Source organism: Acanthochromis polyacanthus, chromosome 7 (genome assembly GCF_021347895.1).
Source record: "Acanthochromis polyacanthus isolate Apoly-LR-REF ecotype Palm Island chromosome 7, KAUST_Apoly_ChrSc, whole genome shotgun sequence".
Classification (NCBI taxonomy): domain Eukaryota; kingdom Metazoa; phylum Chordata; class Actinopteri; family Pomacentridae; genus Acanthochromis; species Acanthochromis polyacanthus.
The window spans coordinates 42,992,714-43,013,837 of NC_067119.1; the positions used below are offsets into that span (position 1 = coordinate 42,992,714).

The following is a 21,124-nucleotide window of genomic DNA, read 5'->3' on the forward strand; positions in this document are numbered from 1 at the left end:
GACACAGGGAGAAACAGAGTTAGTGTAATGCAATAACAGTATATATATTAAATGTAAAGGTAGATAGAGAAGGGCTCAGTGCATCCAGAGAGGTCCCCCAGCAGCCTATAGTCCTATAGCAGCAGAACTGAGGGACGTCCAAGAGGAAGACTCCAGTTGACCCCCTCAGGGTCACCCAGTCAGCCCCAACTATAAGATCTGTCAAAAAGGAAGGTTTTAAGTCTGGTCTTAAAAATAGAGAGGGTGTCTGCCTCCAGAACCCAAACTGGGAGCAGGTTCCACAGGAGAGGAGCTGATAACTGAAGGCTCTGCCTCCCATTCTACTTTTAGAGATTCTAGGAACAACAAGTAAGCCTGCAGTTTCAGAGCGAAGAGTTCTACTAGGATAATAAGGTACTAACAGATCTTTAAGATATGATGTAGATCGGTTATTAAGAGCTTTATATGTCAGAAGAAGGATTTTGAATTCTATTCTAGCTTTTACAGGAAGCCAAAAAAGAGAAACCAGAATAGGAGAAATATGATCTCTGTTGCTGACTCCCATCAGTACTCTGGCTGCAGTGTTTTGGATCAACTGTAGATGTTTGAGAGAACTATTGGGACATCCTGATAAGGAATTGCAATAGTCAAGCCTGGAAGTAACAAAAGCATGAACTAGTTTTTCTGCATCACTGTGAGACAGGATGTTCCTGATTTTTACAATATTTCTCAGATGTAAAAAGGAAGTCCTACAGATTAGTTTTATGTGTGAGTTAAAGGACATGTCCTGGTCAAAAATAACTCCAAGGTTCCTCACAGTAGAACTGGAGGCCAATGTAATGCCATCCAGAGTAACTATTTGCTTTGAAAGCGAGTTTCTAAGATGTTTGGGGTCAAATACAATGACTTCAGTCTGGTCTGAATTTAGTAGTAGGAAATGGAAATTAATACAATGCTTCCTAATAATATTGCCTAAAGGAAGCATGTATAATGTGAACAGTATTGGTCCTAAGACAGAACCCTGAGGGACTCCATGATTAACCTTACTATCCTCAGAAGAGTCAAACTGGAATCTGTCTGATAAGTAGGATTTAAACCAGTCCAGTGCTGTCCCTTTAATGCCAATACAATGTTCTAGTCGCTGTAATAAAAGTTTGCTGTCAGTGGTGTCAAATGCTACACTAAGGTCCAACAAAACAAGTCTGGAGACCAGTCCATTATCTGACGGTATGAAAAAGTTATTTGTAACTTTAACCAGAGCTGTTTCTGTGCTATGATGCATCCTGAAGCCTGACTGAAACACTTCAAACAAACTATTCCTTTGTAAATGTTTTCAGAATTGCTTTGCAACTGTTCTCTCCAGAATTTTAAAGAGAAATGGGAGGTTGGATATCGGTCTACAGCAGTGATTCTCAACTGGTCTGGCTCCAGGACCCATCATCACCATTCATGACAAGCCGCGATCCAAATCAAGGAAGATTTTCAACTTCTCAAATTTAGTGGATGAAATGGTCGTGCAGTTTGAACCAGAGATAGTAGAATAGAATATCACAGAATGCCAACATAAAATAAAACTATTGATGAACCAAAATGACCAGCAAAACCAAAATGAGTTCAAGTGGGGATAATAGAGAGGGCAATATTCCCTTTAATGCTCAATTAGCTACATTTTTAATTAAATCCAAAATGCTTCACTTCAGTAATATCAGTTTTTTTTTATATCACAGACTTAACATGCACAAACATGAAATGAAAAAGTGCAAGCACTGAGCAGCAGTGTCAAAAAGAACTCAAACTGAACTCAACTGATGACCATTATACACAAGAAAAGTACAAACAATCACAGCTAAACTTTCCACTCAATATGTAGCCTTTCAGTACCCTACTTAAAATGATCGTCAAACGCATCAGTACATCTGTCTTGGCGTAGACAGAGAAAAAACTAACTGATCTGTCACACATGCTACATACAGTCCACCACTTGTAAGCTCTAAGTTAAGAACTTCAGACAGCTGTTTGTGTTTTTCCTTTTTTAGGCCCGAGCCCCTGGCAGCCCAGGGCGAAGGGCCTATTGTTTATGCAACACAGACAACGACTCGTCGAGCACGCAGCACTCGACCATGAACATTCACACACTTAAACACACAAAAATGACAAGTCGAGCATGCAGCGCTCGATCACGGACGAGGGTCGACATGTCCACACACACACACACACCGACATGCACTCACACACACACATGCTCAAACAGAAAAACACACACACACTCTCACACACAAAAATGACTTGTCGAGGGCGTAGCGCTCGACCACAGACATTCACACTCTCAAACACCTCACAGACGCGTCGGGCTTGTCGAGACCTTTCCGAAAATATATAATATGTGGGCGAAATACAGGCGAAAAAAAAATCGCGTATTGTTTTTGCAAAAAATATTATTATTTAATCCTCTTCCCTTTTCTTCTTCTTCTTTATTCTGCTCTTTAAACTGGAATTTGACCCCCTAAACATGCTCAAAAACTCACTAAATTTTGCACAAAATTCAGTTCCGGCGAAAATGTTTTTTAAATATGTGTTTCAAAATTGGGACTTAAAAATTGGCTCTACAGCGCCACCTGCAAAAATCAAAATGCATTGCGTCAATGGGAGGGTGTCCGACATCAACTTTGTCGTACAGCCACCATATTTGGCACACACATGTGTCTTGTCGGGACAAACAAAAAATATTATTATGACCCTGCCCTCAGACAAACAGGAAGGCAGCTATTTGGGATTAAAAATTCAAAAATGTGACTCACCGTTTTCCAGGACGTCGTACAAAATGTTCGTTTTGATCGCGTGCTTCTCCAAATGAGCTGAAATTTGGTGGACACCATCTACACAAGTAGACAATTAAAAGTTATCCAAATCGTAAAATTTCATTTCTCGGTTTCCCCGTGGCAACGCCGCAAATTTGATGTAAAATTTTGCCATTTTTTGTGCGTGATAAATGGCTGCCATTCATACATAACGACTCCAATCCGAACCAAATTTTAAACACTTATTGACCCTTCCTACCTGGACACATTGACAGTGAAATTTTGACAATCGGCGTTACAGCGCCCCCTTCAGAATCAAAATAAAGGTGCGCGCTCGACTTGTCATTGTCTGTGTTGCATAAACAATAGGCCCTTCGCCCTGGGCTGGCCAGGGGCTTGGGCCTAATTATATAGTTTCAACTGAATATAAAACAATTTCCTTTCAAAACTATCCAGTCACTTCTTCAAGTATTAATCATAAGGCTGACAGCAATCAGAACATTTCAGTAACAATCATTTTTAACAGAGAATCCTCACTCTCTGAACCGACACAATCAACACTGCACTATGGGGAAAAAAATCTGTTTCCTCAGTAGCAATTTTTATCCACAAACTGAAAATAAATTAAACAAAAAGTGCAATTCAAAATGATTCAAATACACAAAATGAACTTTTCTTCTGATTAGCGTATCAATAGGTAAATATTGAAAATCATTATGCTTTGAAGAAAATTAAGCAGCACGTATTTCCACCTTAGGTGTAACACTGATGTCACAGACCTGAGTTTGGAGGAATTAATGGGAGAACTGGGCATGTTATTTGCTCCAGACAAGAGTCTCAAAGTCTGGAGTTCTAGTGAACAAAGCAACTCTGAGGTCATGGTTAATGTCCAGTCTGTTTCTGTGCTTTGTCTTCAGCTGAACCAGAGCTGAGAAGCCACACTCACAGAGATAAGTAGTGCTGAATGGCAAGAGGATCTTTACTGCTCGAGTGGCAAGGGAAGGATACTCGCTCATCACAATGATGCACCAGAAATGGGAGAGGCTAAGAATTTCTTTTTCAGTGTGCGGTCACATGACAGCTCCACCAGCTGACTCTCTGCGTTGCTTGGCAACGTGATGCTTTCCAAGTCAATTCCAAAGGGGTCGCGTAACCAATCATCCCTCCGTTTCTCGGGAAAGTAATGAATAAACCGCTCCAGAAGTTTATTCAGACTGTGATCGTTTTGCTCATTACATTTTTTCCTCCCGTGTCCAGTTGCTGTCCCTCATGACAGGCATTGGGGAACATGTCAAGCCGGTTTTTAGAAAACCCATAAGGAGATCTTTTTTTTGAAAGCTTTGAATTTGTCATATTGTTCGAAAATGTTGTGCAATCTCCCCTGCACAGACACATTTAATGCATTTAACTGTTCAAACACATCAGCAAGATAAGCAACGTGTGGGAGCCACACAATTCAATTCAATTCAATTCAATTCAATTCAATTCAATTTTATTTATATAGCGTCAATTACAGTCAACTCGTCTCAAGACGCTTTACAGAACCCAAATGCCTGACCCCCAGAGCAAGCCCAAAGGCGACAGTGGCAAGAAAACACCCTTTTAACAGGGAAGAAACCTCGAGTAGAACCCGGCTCTATATAGGGGGGACCCATCTGCCTGCTGGCCGGGCGGGTTGAGAAGGACAGAAGAGGGCAAGGGGGAGGGATGGGAGAAGAGGGAGGGGTGGGAAAGCAAGGAAAACACAACACACATTTGGATACATGCATGACAGGATATGTGACACAGACAAAGTATAAGCTAACATTGAAAACTGACTCATAGTTTACTCTGATGATGTACGGCTCTGACATTAAACATACTCCATATATAGCTAGCAGTAAAATTCAAACAGTATGTAAGTTAGCATAACAGTATAGTGAAGGCAATGCAGAGTTAACTGGTGGAAAAAGGGAGTTGGAAGCAGAGGGCTGGAGGAAGGTCAGCAGCAGCATCCCACAGTGGACATGGTGGAGACTGGACCAGCTGGTGGAACATCGACCGCAGATCTGAAGCATCCAGCTCTGGGACCAGGGACACTCGGAGAAATAGCACAGGGGGAAACAGAGTGAATGTACTGCAATAACGGTATACATATTAAATGTAAAGGTAGATAGAGAAGGGCTCAGTGCGTCAAGAAAAGTCCCCCAGCAGCCTATAGGCCTATAGCAGCATGACTAGAGGCAGAACGAAGGGACGTCCAAGAGGGGGTCAGCTGTGCAATGAAGACACAAGCCGAACCCCTGTGGGTCACCCAGTCAGCCCCAACTATAAGATTTGTCAAAAAGGAACGTTTTAAGCCTGGTCTTAAAAATAGAGAGGGTGTCTGCCTCCCGAACCCAAACTGGGAGCAGGTTCCACAGGAGAGGAGCTGATAACTGAAGGCTCTGCCTCCCATTCTACTTTTAGAAATTCTAGGAACAACAAGTAAGCCTGCAGTTTGAGAGCAAAGAGTTCTACTTGGATAATAAGGTACTATCAGATCTTTAAGATATGATGGAGATTGGTTATTAAGAGCTTTATATGTCAGAAGAAGGATTTTAAATTCTATTCTGGATTTAACAGGAAGCCAGTGAAGAGAAGCAAGTATAGGGGAAATATGATCTCTTTTGCTAACTCCTGTCAGTACTCTCGCAGCAGCGTTTTGGATCAACTGTAGATGTTTGAGAGAACTATTTGGACAACCCGATAATAAGGAATTGCAATAGTCAAGCCTGGAAGTAACAAAAGCATGAACTAATTTTTCTGCATCACTCTGAGACAGAATGTTCCTGATTTTTACAATATTACGCAGGTGAAAAAAGGAAGTCCTACAGACTTGCTTTATGTGTGAGTTAAAGGACATGTCCTGGTCAAAAATAACTCCAAGATTCCTCACAGTAGTACTGGAGGCCAATGTGATGCCATCCAGAGTAACTATTTGCTTTGAAAGCGAGTTTCTAAGATGTTTGGGGCCAAATACAATGACTTCAGTTTTGTCTGAATTTAGCAGTAGGAAGTTAAAAGTCATCCAGGTTTTAATGTCCTTAAGACAATCTTGCAGTCTAGCTAACTGATCAGTTTCATCTGGCTTCATAGATAAATACAATTGTGTGTCATCTGCATAACAATGGAAGTTAATACAATGCTTCCTAATAATATTGGCTAAAGGAAGCATGTATAATGTGAAAAGTATCGGTCCTAAGACAGAACCCTGAGGAACTCCATGATTAACTTTAGTATGCTCAGAAGAGTTATTGTTGACATGCACAAACTGGAACCTATCTGATAAGTAGGATTTAAACCAGTCCAGTGCTGTCCCTTTAATGCCAATTGAATGTTCTAGACGCTGTAATAAAATGTTGTGGTCGATTGTGTCAAACGCTGCACTAAGATCTAACAGAACAAGTATAGAGACTAGTCCATTATCTGATGCTATGAGAAGGTCATTAGTAACTTTCACCAGAGCTGTTTCTGTGCTATGATGCACTCTGAAGCCTGACTGAAACATTTCAAACAAATTATTCCTTTGTAAGTGTTCACATCATTGATTTGCAACTGTTCTTTCCAGAATTTTAGAGAGAAATGGTAGGTTGGATATCGGTCTATAGTTAGCTAACACATCTGGATCTAAAGTGGGCTTTTTAAGCAAAGGTTTGATGACAGCAACCTTAAAAGCCTGTGGTACATAGCCTGTTACTAGAGAGAGATTCATCAGATCTAACATTGAAGAATTAATTAAAGGTAAAATCTCCTTGAAGAGTCTAGTTGGGATAGGATCTAAAAGACATGTTGATGGTTTGGATGTAGAAAACTGTTGAAATTAGTTCAGAGAGACATATAGGAGTGAAGAATTCTAAAGATTCATCAGGTCTAACAGCCAATTCAAAAGCATCTGTGACATTTGTAGGAAGGGCCAGATTAATTTTATCTCTAATCAGAACTATTTTATGTGTAAAGAAGCTCATGAAGTCGTTACTGGTTAAAGCTAAAGGAATACAAGGTTCAACAGAGCTCTGACTCTTTGTCAGCCTGGCTACAGTGCTAAAGAGAAACCTAGGGTTGTTCTTGTTCTCATCTATTAAAGATGAATAATAAGTTGTCCTGGCATTACGAAGAGCTTTTTTATAGATTACTAGACTATTTTTCCAAGCCACATACACTTCCTCTGAATTAGTGGAATACCACTTTCTTTCCAGCTTTAAAGTCCCCAGCTGGAATTATACCAAGGAGCAAGTCTTCTCTGAGATAGAACTTTCTTTTTTACAGGTGCAACACTATCAAGAGTTGTACGCAGTGAGGCTGAAGCATTATTAACATAATAATCCACTTCTGTGGGGGTAAAATAATAATAATTGCCTTCTGATTTATCAGTAAATGTTGCTGAAGTAAACAGTGAGGGTATTATTTCCTTAAATTTAGATACTGAATTGTCAGACAAACACCTACTGTAATGATATTTGTTCTCAGCTGCTAAACAATCCTTTACTTTAAATTGAAATGTTATCATAAAATGGTCAGAAAGAAGAGGGTTCAGGACCTGTTCAGTGACACACTGTCACTGAACAGGTCTGCAAGAGGCGAATTGTTCTGAGCAAGAAAGGCTGCAAATCAATATCTTTCCCCTCGAAAGCCAGTGCACCTCGGCATGAAACAACACTTGCACATGCTCACTACCAAGATCTTGGCACAGTTTTTGAAAACATGGGTGTTCTTTGCACTCCGTTTAATGTAATTTACCACTTGGATGACATCATTTAATGTTCCGTGAAGCATGGGTACCATATCCTTTGCTGCTAGCGCCTCCTGATGCAAAACACAATGCTTCCATGTTGCATTTGGAGCTTTTCAAGCATTCTCCTCACGACCCCCGAGTTTTTTCCTGTCATGGAGGCTCCATCAGTTGTGATACCGATGCACATGACCTTGCTTAGGCCCACTGAACTCAAATACAAGTCCATGGAGCCGAAAACGTCTTCTGCAGTCGTAGTAGTAAGGAGCTCTCTTACGCAGAGAAATTGTTCATGTAAGTCCCCGTCCCACACGTCTCACCGAAACAAGTAAAACTGCTTTGTTTGTGATGTCAGTAGATTCATCCATTTGTAAAGCACAATGACCACTTGCCTTAATGGGAGCTGTGTCTGTTGTTTGACATCCTCCGACATGTCTTCAATTCGCCTACTTACAGTGGTATGAAAAAGTATCTGACCTTTTGGAATTTCTCACATTTCTGCATAAAATCACCATCAAATGTGATCTGATCTTTGTCAAAATCACACAGATGAAAAAACAGTGTCTGCTTTAACTAAAACCACCCAAACATTTATAGGTTTTTCATATTTTAATGAGGATAGCATGCAAACAATGACAGAAGGGGGAGGAATAAGTAACTGAACCATCACATTTAATATTTTGTGGCCCCCCCTTTGGCAGCAATAACTTCAACCAGACGCTTCCTGTAGCTGCAGATCAGTCTGGCACATCGATCAGGACTAATCTTGGCCCATTCTTCTTTACAAAACTGCTGTAGTTCAGTCAGATTAATGGGATGTCTGGCATGAATCGCTGTCTTGAGGTCATGCCACAGCATCTCAATGGGGTTCAAGTCTGGACTTTGACTTGGCCACTCCAGAACGTGTATTTTGTTCTTCTGAAACCATTCTAAAGTCGATTTTCTTCTGTGTTTTGGATCATTGTCTTGTTGCAGCATCCATCTTCTTTTTAGCTTCAACTGTCTGACAGACGGCCTCAGATTTTCCTGCAAAACATCCTGATAAACTTTTGAATTGATTTTTCCATTAATGATTGCAGGTTGTCCAGGCCCTGAGGCAGCAAAACAGCCCCAAACCATGATGCACCTCCACCATGCTTCACGGTGGGGATGAGGTGTTGATGTTGGTGAGCTGTTCCATTTTTCCTCCACACATGACGTTGTGTGTTTCTCCCAAACAATTCAACTTTGGTTTCATCAGTCCACAACATATTTTGCCAAAACTTCTGTGGAGTGCCCAAGTGCCTTTTTGCGAACATTAAACAAGCAACAATGTTTTTTTAGACAGCAGTGTCTTCCTCCGTGGAGTCCTCCCATGAACACCATTCTTGGCCATTGTTTTACATATAGTCGATGGTTGCACAGAGATACTGGACTGTGCCAGTGATTTCTGTAAGTCTTTAGCAGACACTCTAGGGTTCTTTTTTACCTCTCTGAGTATTCTGCGCTGAACTCTTGGCGTCATCTTTGGTGGACGGCCACTCCTTGGGAGAGAAGCAACAGTGCCAAACTCTCTCCATTTGTAGGCAACTTCTCTGACTGTCGATTGATGAACATCCAGACTTTTAGAGATGGTTTTGTATCCTTTCCCAGCTTTATACAAATCAACAATTCTTGATCACAGGTCTTCAGACAGCTCTTTTGAGCGAGCCATGGTGCACATCAGACAATGCTTCTCATCAAGACAATTCTTACCAGGTGTGTGTTTTATAGTGGGCAGGGCAGCTTTAAGCCACTCATCAGTGATTGGGCACACACCTGACTTAAATTGGTAGCAATTGGTTTCAATAGCTCTTTAAGTCTCCTTAGGCAGAGGGTTCAGTTACTTATTCCTCCCCCTTCTGTCATTGTTTGCATGCTATCCTCATTAAAATATGAAAAACCTATAAATGTTTGGGTGGTTTTAGTTAAAGCAGACACTGTTTTTTCATCTGTGTGATTTTGACAAAGATCAGATCACATTTGATGGTGATTTTATGCAGAAATGTGAGAAATTCCAAAAGGTTCAGATACTTTTTCATACCACTGTAGTTTTAAGTTTATCAGCTGCAAATTGATCCAAAACCTCTCTGACCATGTCCATAGCTGCAGGTAGGATGAGGTCCTCTGCAATGGTGTGGGGCTTTTTTAACTTGACAATATGATGTGCCACCTGGTAAGACGCACGCAGTGCCTGTTCTTGCTTCGAGCACGAAGAAGTAAGACACTTTTTGTGATGTCCTCAGGGTTTGAAGTCGTCTTCTGAAGTACTCAACAGGTTTATCTTTGAGAGAGTGGTGTTTTGTTTCCAAATGCCGCTTCAGTTTTGAAGGCTTCATGCTTTCGTTGTATCTGCGTTTCGCCATGCTCAACGTATGTAAATGTACTTCGCAGGTCTTTTTCTATGGTGTGAAATGGTGGGTGTCAACTCACATGACAGAGCATTATTGCCATCCACTGTTCAGGAGTATGAATGACACTTAATTTTTTCCCCAGGCAAAGGCCTGTGACCCACTGAAAACGGGTCTGCGACCCATTTCTGGTCTATAGTTAGCTAACACATCTGGATCTAAAGTGGGCTTGGTAAAGGTTTGATGACAGCAACCTTAAAAGCCTGTGGTACATAGCCTGTTACTAGAGAGAGATTAATCAGATCTAACATTGAAGAATTAATTAAAGGTAAAATCTCCTTGAAGAGTCTCGTTGGGATAGGATCTAAAAGACATGTTGATGGTTTGGATTTAGAAAGTGTTGAAATTAGTTCAGAGAGACATATAGGAGTGAAGAATTCTAAAGATTCATCAGGTCTAACAGCCAATTCAAAAGCATCTGTGACATTTGTAGGAAGGGCCAGATTAATTTTATCTCTAATCAGAACTATTTTATGTGTAAAGAAGCTCATGAAGTCGTTACTGGTTAAAGCTAAAGGAATACAAGGTTCAACAGAGCTCTGACTCTTTGTCAGCCTGGCTACAGTGCTAAAGAGAAACCTAAGGTTGTTCTTGTTCTCCTCTAATAAAGATGCATAATAAGTTGTTGTGGCATTACCAAGAGCTTTATGTCAAAGGTAAATAGCTTCTATAGCATAGGTGTGTTCGGGCTCAGCTAGGAAGCGTTAGCAGTCCTTGATGTTTTTTCACAGCATTATGAGTTCTGGGATATTTTATTTATTTTTATGGTTTTACAGCATGCATTATAAAAAATACCATTTGCATTTTTCTTGCTGTACAATGACTTTTTCTCTTTTTTTGGAACCCCCAAACATGTAAAAAAAAACAAAAAAACAACCAAACAAAAAAACAAAACAAAAAAAAACAAAAAAAAGTATTCACATACACGTCTACAAGCAAAATACAGTTTTTCAGCGATTAGATCGTGGCCGTCTGACAGTGTTAATATATATTACTCATTTGTAAAGTTTTCATATGTTCCAAGAATGGCTTCCATGTTTTAATAAACTTTTCACCTGAACAAATTTTTTCCAAGTGTCCGATATCTGTTTTACAACGATTACAACACGGATCACATTCTGAATTAAATTTGGCTAATTTCTCTTCAGAAATATGTAAACGATGGAGGACCTTAAACTGAAGGAGACCATGTCTTGCACAGATAGAAGATGAATGCACTGAGTCCCAGAGGTCATCTGATATATCCATTGCCAAATCTTTCTCCCAATGTGTTTTTATAATGAAAAGAGAAGGAGACTGCATCTCTAATAACAAATTGTAAATGTTTTTAATTGCTCCTCTCTTATGAATGTTGGCATCCAAAATCTTATCTAAATGGTTGCTTCTGGCAGGTTGGGAAATGAGTTATATCTACTTGCAACCTGTAAATAACGGAAAAAATGTGAGCGTGGAATATTAAATTTGTCGGTCAGCTGTGTAAATGAAGCAAAAAGTCCATCCAGAAATAAATCATTTAAGGTATGTAACCTGTTATTGCTCCATATGCTAAAAGACAAATCAGTCATTGATGGTGGAAACATGTGATTTGAACAAAGTGGTGCTTTCTTTGATATTGATTGTAGACCGAATTTCTTCCTACACTGAACCAAAATTCTCAGAGAGTCATAAAGTAGAGGGTTGCATTTATAAGTGTGTAATTCTAATGGGAGTGCTGAACTCAGTAAGGCTGGTAGAGAAGAGAGTCTACAGCTAGAGGCCTCCATATGAACCCAAGAGGGCACCTCGTGATCTGAACCACTAATCCAGTGTAACATACTGCGTATATTTGCAGCCCAGTAATAGAGCTGAAAATTTGGTACAGACAGCCCACCCAATGGTCCAGGTCATTGCATAAAATCTTTACGTATACGTGCAGATTTACCATTCCAAATAAAAGCTGAAATAACTATCAAGGGCAGTAAAGGATTTTTTTGGTAAATAAAGTGGAATACACTGAAATAAGTACTTTGGAAGTATGTTCATTTTTATACAGTTAACCCAACCAATCAGTGATACGGATAAATTATTCCATTTCTCTAAATCAATTTCTGTTTTTTCAAAAATTGGGACAAAGTTTTCTTCAAAAAGCAGTTTGTATGAACATGTAACGTTTACTCCTAAATAAGTTAAATAATCTGATTTTACTTTAAATTGGAAATTAGTGAACGAAATATTCTCTGCTTTGGAGTTAATTCTGAGCATCTCACTTTTGTGTATATTTAACTTATATCCTGATATACAGCCAAAGTCGCTTAAGATAGCAAGAGCATGAGGAAGAGAGCAAAGAGGGTCAGAAATATATAACAGGAGGTCATCCGCATATAACGAAAGTTTGTGTTCTTGACCTGCTCTGAAGATGCCTTTAACGTTATTTTCTGTTCTCAGTTTGATAGTTAGAGGCTCAATAGATAGATAGATAGATAGATAGATAGATAGATAGATAACGGGCATCCCTGCCTTGTTCCCCGGTGGAGTGGGAAATATGGAGAATAAGTAGAATTTGTCCTAACACAAGCTAAAGGAGTAGAAGAAAGCAACTGAATCCAGGAGATGAATTTAGGTCCAAAATCAAATTTATGAAGAATATAAAACAAGTAATCCCACTCCACCCTATCGAAAGCCTTTTCGGCGTCAAGTGATAAGGCAATTTCTGGAATATTTGTTGACTCTGTGTGTATTATATTAAAAAATGGCCATGCCTGCCCTTAATAAATCCAGTTTGATCTGAGCCTATCAGCGATGGTAAATGTTGCTCAAGTGGAATGGCTAGTTTTTGACAATATTTTAAAATCCACATTAAACAACGATATAGGACGATATGAAGAGCAATATAATGGGTCCTCATTCGGTTTTAGAAGTAATGATATAGTTGTCTGTCGTAACGTTAATGGTAGGTGTTCGGCGTTGAGTGATTCACTATACATTTCCTGCAGTAAAGGCGCAAGCTTATCCTTAAAAACTTTAAAAAATTCAACTGGAAAGCCATTGGGACCCGGTGACTTCCCTCCCTCCATTGAGCCTATTGGCTTTATAACTTCTTCTGTAGAAATGTCTAATTCTAACTGTTCTTTGTATGTTGAATTTAGAGTAGGGAAAGGCAATTTATCAAAAAATTAGTCAAATAATTCAGATGAATGCAAAGATTCGGATTGATAGAGCTCAGAGTAAAATAACTGAAAACTGTTGTTTATTTTTTGAGAATTGGTAGAGTTCTGGGATATTTTAAAGTGTTCATCCAGAAGAGACAGAGTAAGCATTTCTACTAATTGTCTCGCTGCCTCGTATACAATATTTTCACATCAGTTTTAATCAGTTTTAATTATGTAATTTTCGTATTACTTTACAGGAGAAATTGCTCATTAATGGGATCATTTCTGCAGCAGAGATGGACTCTGCTGCTGTCAGTAGCTGAATTCAAACTGACAGTGTAATTATTGTACCATCACCTCTTCCTGGACAGCCATCCATCACTGGTACTGTGTGTGTGTGTGTGTGTGTGTGTGTGTGTGTGTGTGTGTGTGTGTGTGTGTGTGTGTGTGTGTGTGTGTGTGTGTGTGTGTGTGTGTGTGTGTGTGTTCAGCCTACATGCATGAGCACAGACGTGTGCATACAACATCACTTTATCCTCAGTCATGCTGATGGTCTGCAGGAACCGATCAGCCCCAGAGGACCTGCTGCTGAAGCAGAGGAATGTTTGGACACAGCAGCTGAGAGCTTTATTTCTTCTAAAATATACTGTTTAGTATTTTTATCCTTACAAATGTGGCCTTCATTTGTCTGAGAGTGCCATCGTAACAAGGCAAGAAGACTGTAAATATCTGTTTTTTGTCACAGTTTAGATGCTTCCATGACCTGCAAGTGAAAACTCAACCGTGACCCTGCCAGGCACACTTCAGTGAAGATCAGTTCCTTATAGAAAAAACTATAAGCAAAAAAACCAAAAAAAACATACTTTTTGTTCCATATTGAAAGCATCAAGTCCTCCAGAAGAAAGCTTTGACAAATCCCATAAGTGGAATATTTCAGACAGCTCATTTCTCATTTGGGAAATTGTTAAGTTACAGACAATTAATCATCACATTTTCCTTGTGTGTGATAACTCAGTCAATGCCTCTGAGTCATGTGCAAACAGTACATTCTTGCTGTTTCTCAGCTCAGTTCCTGCAGATTATTTGCTTTAAGTTAAACGTTCACTGCTGTTTCAATGCACCAGGCCTATCGCATGCTGAAGAAAGTTAACAGTTCTGCAACAGATGTTTTCAGATGTTTAACTAGTATGAATCAACTCAATCATTGAGTTAATCCACACTTTAATCAGGTGTGACTTTAAAGTACAGTGATCTGATAACGTGACAAGAGCACAGATCCCAGGGGCTGGTCCATCTTAAATGCCCCAGACGACAACAGAAAGACGAGAACAAGCTGCTGGATGCTGCTGTTTATTAAGGACTATGGACAGGCACTTAAATGTCCACAACTCCAACATTTGTCATCTAGCAAATCATTTCAGACAGCGCTGTATGACAATCTGCCACATGATGCTCTGGATGGATTCAACGGATCCTGTTCTCCAAAATCTGTCAAATCCTTCCAGAAGAGAAAGACAAAATTGCACCAGGAGCACCAACAATCTCATTAACTCTACAGTTTAGTAGAATATTAGATGTTGTGTTTCTATTATTTACACTACCGTTCAAAGGTTTGGGCTCACTCAGAAATGTCCTTATTTTTGAAAGAAAATCTTTTATTTCAGTGAAGATAACACTAAATGAATGATAAATCCAGTGTAGACATAGCTAATGTGGTAAATGACTATTGTAGCTGTAAACAGCTGATTTTTAATGGAATATCTCCATAGGGGTACAGAGGAACATTTCCAGCAACCATCACTCCTGTGTTCCAATGCTACATTGTGTTAGCTAATGGTGCTGAAAGGCTCATTGATGATTAGAATTAGTGCAGTTATGTTAGCACATGGATAAAAGTGGGAGTTTTCATGGAAAATACGGAATTGTCTGGATGACCCCAGACTTCTGAATAGTAAATATAATACGTGTAAATATACTGGTGTATGCATAAGTTAATGTATGTGAATGTTTAGAAGATCAGATTTCTGCTCTTCTTAGTCTAGCTAACGAGCATGGTAACCTTTGCTAGTTAGCACAGTGGAGGCTGATGGGCGTTAGCTCCACGGGTATTAGCTCATAAAACAAAGATGATTACACAGATCAAAATGCTGATGTCATGGTGTTACTAAATAAAAAGTTGACATTATTACAATTCAGCCTGCAGGGGATGTGAATCTGTGTGCCAGATATCAGTTCAGTCCAATCCATAGTTATCAAGACGTTTCCCTTAAAACCACAAACAAACTTATTTCAGTTTTAGAAGATTAATTGAGGTTCATCTTCAGAAAAGCATGAGCATAGTTAGTGCCATTTAGTGTCATCATCTGATCATTTAATCTGTGAAAACATTTACCTTTTGGTAAAAAAGAATCCAATTTAAGGAAGTTATTGGTATTCAGTCTGTGGGAACTTTTAGTCTTTACAACAGTCCATCCTGTTGTGGAGGGATCTCTACCAAACATAAATGCTGTCCTCACAGTGATACTAGAGCTAAAGTCAAAGCGGCACAAACCAGGAGGATTCATCCCCTCTGGACCATGAATGAGTGTTTGACTTTGGACTAACTAACCAACCCTACCATCCATAAATCATGAGAAAACCCATAATAGTGAGATAGTGTGTCAGTTTTTAGCTCACTGTGGCGGTCTGTGTCCTGGTGGTGTGCTGAGTGCTGTTGTCTGACTCTACTGTCCTCAGCTGTGCCAGGAGAACATACTGCAATAAATATTACATCCTAGAGGTTTAAATCCAGCTGGTTGTTCTGTCTGACAAGCACAGGAGCATTTCTTCTGTTTATTTTGGTGGTTTGCTGCATGAAACAGAATAGTTTGTTGTGTCTCTTCTCCACTCTCCCGTCTGTCCACTTTACAACAGAGTACTTAAAGCCGTCCCCCATAGAATCAGACCATGAGCAATGTAGATGCGCTTTTTATCTGTGCACTTTATTTCAGCTGCTTGACCAATTTACTCTAAACTGTTCTTTACTGGCAGTTTATGTGTGTCAGACATTTGACAGCTTTGGAAGCCCATTTGCCCATTTCATACACTGGATGTGGAGCTGTCTGCTGTTATCCAGGACCTGCTGACAGTTTGCCTTTCACCCCAGCACTATTAGCAGGCTTCAACGCATCTGAGCTCCGACAGGGTGTCTGAACATTTTACATAAACTATAATACAGCTCACAGTTTATACACACAGAAGGCTCCATCTTTATTATTGATCCAGTGACTCATAGACATTCATCCATCAGCCACAACGTCAAACGTTCTGTCTAATAAACAGCTCTGCTCATCAGGAGGAGGTCCTGGTGTGGTGGCAGTGGATCCTCTGGGTTCTGATGGGCCTCTGTAGGTCAGGTGTGTTATGGCCACAGCTGAACTGGAACATGGGGGGTTTGGAGGCCCAGTCCATGGGTTGAGCTCCTGATTGTGTTCCTCCAGCTGTTCCTGGTGTGGTGCTTTCTCTATGGGATGTGACTGCTCTCAGGGACTACCGTTGCCATGGGGATGTGTTGATCTGCAGTAATGTTTAGGTAGGTGGTACAAAGCAGTCACCCACATGAATGCCAGGACTCAGGATTCCCTGGCAGATTAGTGTAATAAAATTAAATAATTAGCATCATTCATTTTACCTGTCAGTGGCTTTAAAGCTGTGTATTTGGCTGCTATCTAAAGGTTATAGCTCTAATATCTGCATTTACAGTACAGGGATAACATTCAACATCTAGGTGAATATTAAAACCTTCCAGTGCACCTGAAAGTTTGGAAATACCATTTCCTCAGTCATTCTGTAAGTGTTTTGTGCCACAAGTTAAGTGTATGAATCCCTGAAGCCCCTCTATGTTCGGGTGACAGAGACCTTTTGACCATAATGGTAAACAAATGGTAAATAAAGCTTCATTGTCTTCGACTGGTAGACAACAAATAACTGAAGGTTTTTTATTAGGAATACAACATTAAACACAAATACTACTAGAGTTGCATCCCCTTAAACTGGTAGCTCATAAATACATCCTGCTTCATGTTTTTATCTTGACTAATGACGGATACAGTAAAGACCTACTCCAATGCTAACGGCTAAACTTAGCACATTACTTTTAAAAATAAGCCGTGGAAAAGGTCTTCCAAACACAGTTATTCATGTCGAACCGTAAGAATCCCTCCTCTGTCTGTCACACGTAGGGCGATGTGTCATCTGACTGACAGTGAATGCATTGAAATGTCACACTCTGCTATCACAATCTAATATTTATATTTGTCTGTTTTTGAAATGTGCATTTCACACAGTCAGCTTCATGATTATAAAAGCATCAAACTGCATGATGTTTTTCACTGATTTGCCACCCAGTGACTATAATTGGCAGACAGACTGCAGCAGCACAGAACAGGTCTTCTTTAGTGTGCGGATGCTAGCCGATGCTAGAGGCTAACTTGGGGAGCAATCAGCCCCTCGAGGCTCTATCCTGCAAGCCACAAATCACCATCACCGGGATTCTTCTCTTCCTTTCAAAGCAGTAAAACATGCGCATACAAATGATCACATCTTCAAAGCATGAAAGAGTGCTCCCTAACAAGCGCTGACAGTTTCTCTCATTGCAATTCAGACAACATATTTACTCTGTGTTCAGAAGGTAGAGACTCAGCCGGTGTAGTTTTCTTTACAGAATACCAGGCCAATCCAGCTGTAGAGTACCGTATGTGCTAGGAAACACGCTAGTGCTTGTTTGTACACGGGAACAAAATGGACTCTGGGGCATCTTTGTTAAACATCAATTATCCAATATACAGCACAATTTGAACATCTGCCTCCATCAAAGTCTGCATCTCAATGCCACAAAATGAATTCATTCTTTATCAGTGACCTAAAATCCATTTGTTTAATGGAGCTTTCAGGTTAACGAAGGACCGTGATTTATTCAAGTTCAAAAAGATTCCATTTATCACAACATGTGTATAGATATAGATAGATATAGATACAGATATAGATATACATGCACAGTCATGGAAGAAATTGTTAGACCACCGTTTCTTCAATTTCTTGTTCATTTAAATGTCTGGTACAACTTAAGGTACGTTTGTTTGGACAAATAGTTCCTGAAATGTTGTTCTTCAAACAGCCTCAAAGTTAAATGTGCAAAGAACTTGCTGAAAATGGACCAAAGGACAGTTGTTTTACAACAAATGTCAAGGAAAGCACTTGATATTTTGAGGAAAAATTTTACAGATACCAGTTAAATATCCAAAGTTTATGATGAAAACGAACCAGTGGAGTTTTAAATCAAACACCAGAAATAAAATTTCATGATTAAGTATTTAAAACAATCAAACAAGACAACAGTGAACAGTGTATAAGCTACAATTTCATTTCTGAAAAACACAAAGTACATTCATGGTGATGAAGCTCAGACCAGGTTTTCAGCCTGCTCACCACAGCAGCAAAGTATAAAGAAGTAGCCAAAGAACATTCTTCAGTTGACCTCAGAGTCTCCACGTCTTCTGGTGAACTCTAGTCCAGGATAAATATAAACCTTTTCCGTCAGAGTCTTTCTCTTTGTCTCCATAAAACTTTGATTAGTGAAGTTGTATGAATACAATGATGACAACATAAACAGCTGCTAAGAGTTTAACTTCAGAGCTGATATCAGACATTTTCCATGGTTTTCTTGATAATAACCGAAATCCCTTCAGTTTGTCCATCAACAGCTATGGCATTGTTCTGCCAAAAGCTGTTTTTAGGATTCCATGTTTTCTTTTCTGTCTGTTTTAGTCCCATGATGCACACAGGAGTTAGTACTGATCCATAACCGTTGTTTGCGCATGCACCTCGGCATGCTCTCCACCAGCTTCTGACATTGTTCTGATCACAGCAGCCCATTCCTGATGCACTAATTCTAACTAATTTGATTTGTTTTTGGGCTTGTGGTTCTCCATTTTGTTTTTTGATGATTTTGGTTTCCAACTGTCCCATTTCTCCACAGTGATCCCTCTTTTAAAGCTGCTGTCCGGAGTTTCCGTTTGTTTTCAATCTATGTATCATTGTTTAACAAAGCTTAAATGTGTTAGTCTAGTTCGATACTATAATATAAAGTTAGTATAACGCGATATGAAAATTTATTCCTGAGCTCCGCCTTCCTCTCATAGACCCCCATGTTATTCCAAAAAGCGCCGGTCGCTGCCGACCAATCAAGTTCGAGCTTCAGCTTTGTCATGCTGTCAATCAACGGTTACGCGCACAGCAAGCAAGCCCATGCAGAGGTGGGCGAGCTACGCACTACGCAACCGCGCGCACATTTGTTTTGCTTGTGGAGGAGAGAGCATCAGGGATCAGCAACTTCCAGAAAAGTTACCAATCCCACGGCTTGTCAGGCCAAGAGACTGCAGGACGTTTTTTGGCTCGGGGTGCTCGCGTCGCTCCCCGACCACGGCCTCCATAGCCCGCCTGACGGCTTCGTTTAGATGCCCGACCTCTGGAGGAAGATGTTGGGGCGTCTGGGACATACTCTTCGTCAGAGGAGTCATGCAATTCTGAACTCTAGATAGAAATAAACAAACAATGTAACACATATACACGCGTAAATGCACTAAGTTTGATAAACGTCATCCAGAGGGATACACGAGTGTAATCACATATTGAAACTTTACTCGTTCGTCCTAGCAGATTCATGTTATTTTGGTATTAGGACAAGTTAGACTCAATACAGCATTCTAACGTAATTCCTTTATTATTTACTAAATGTACTAAATGTAGAAGAGGGGAAAACAGCAAAACAGGCGAGATGCTGCAGCACTCCGGGCACTTCTCTCAGGTACTGCACGCGTGCACAAATAAAGGAAATCAGAGGGAGGGACCAACAGTGTTTTAGGAGACGCTGCGATTCAAACTCCGGACAGCAGCTTTAAGGTCTCCAAAACACAGACACTGCACACCTGCCAACAGTTAACACAATACAATTCCTCCAAAGCCAGAACGACCATGAAGTTAAATGTCAGCTCCCTAGCACCATTTCAACGAGATGTGCACACTGTACAACCATTATGAATGTAGGTCTGTTGTGATATGTGCTTCTGTCTAGATGTGCTGAACAAACTGGCAGATGAATGTACACCGGATTCGGTTCTGTGAGACTGGGATCGCTGTTTCATTTGTGTGGTGATGTTATTTTTATGATGTGGTAGAGTGACAGTGAATGAATGTGTTCAATGCTCCCCCAGTAAAAGGCTTAAGAATAATCAAGGATCACAGCAAACAGCCCAAAACCAGACACCATTCATTCAACCATCTGTGGGATTTGCTCGGAAAAGGCTGATCTATGAAGGCCCAACCCAAGAACCCCCAGGACCCCAAGGATCTGCTGCCAATGCCACAGGACACAGCCAGAGGGCCTGTTCATGCCTCAGTGAGATGTAGTTTTGGCAGCATGAGGGGTCCTCCAGAATATTAGACAGATGGTGTTATGACCGGGTCTGGTGGGTGTACAGTCATTCATGTTCAGGAAACTCTGAAGTGTCTATTCACTGTGGACATGCTAAATTATGTCAGTATTTGTTTCACTGTGAGCTATGACTCAGAATCAGATTTTTGACTCGTATGCATCCCATAATATGTCACTTTTCTCTTGTTTTTGTCTTGTGGAACATCCATGCATATTACACATCCAGTTATTCCAGCATGGTTAAAACCCATGGAGAACAAGGAGTTTCATTCACCATGAAACACTGTGAACACTTAGTTCTCCACCTCCTGTAGAACGCTAACCCTGTCTGCCTTCACACCACTTTAGTTTGAGGTATATGTATCTGACAAAGTGGAATCTGCTGAAAGGATCACAGACTCTTCAAAGGTCTGGAAACAACTGAAGGTTTTTCTAGATGTTCTTTGGTCAAGCTCTTGTTGGCCGTGGTGAACACCAACATGCTGGTATTGCACTCTGATATTTGCAGTGTAATATTTATATTTCTTCCTTGTAAGTATATTAGTTTTGTTTTGTGTGAGACTTGTTTG

The 21,124-nt window shown here is 40.2% G+C and overlaps 1 protein-coding gene across 5 annotated transcripts in view; it reads left to right on the plus strand.

The window, feature by feature from the left end:
• zmat4a (zinc finger, matrin-type 4a) overlaps positions 1-21,124 on the plus strand; it is a 268,548-nt gene that overhangs the window by 207,882 nt on the left and 39,542 nt on the right. The window contains exon 7 of one of the 5 annotated variants that reach the window (XM_051951382.1): positions 8,607-8,894. The exons of the other annotated variants lie outside the window; for them this stretch is intronic. Within the exon in view, the coding sequence (XP_051807342.1) occupies positions 8,607-8,622 (16 nt within the window). The 3' untranslated portion in view covers positions 8,623-8,894. Of the gene's footprint in view, positions 1-8,606; positions 8,895-21,124 lie in introns of those variants that run through there. 5 annotated transcript variants of the gene reach the window in all.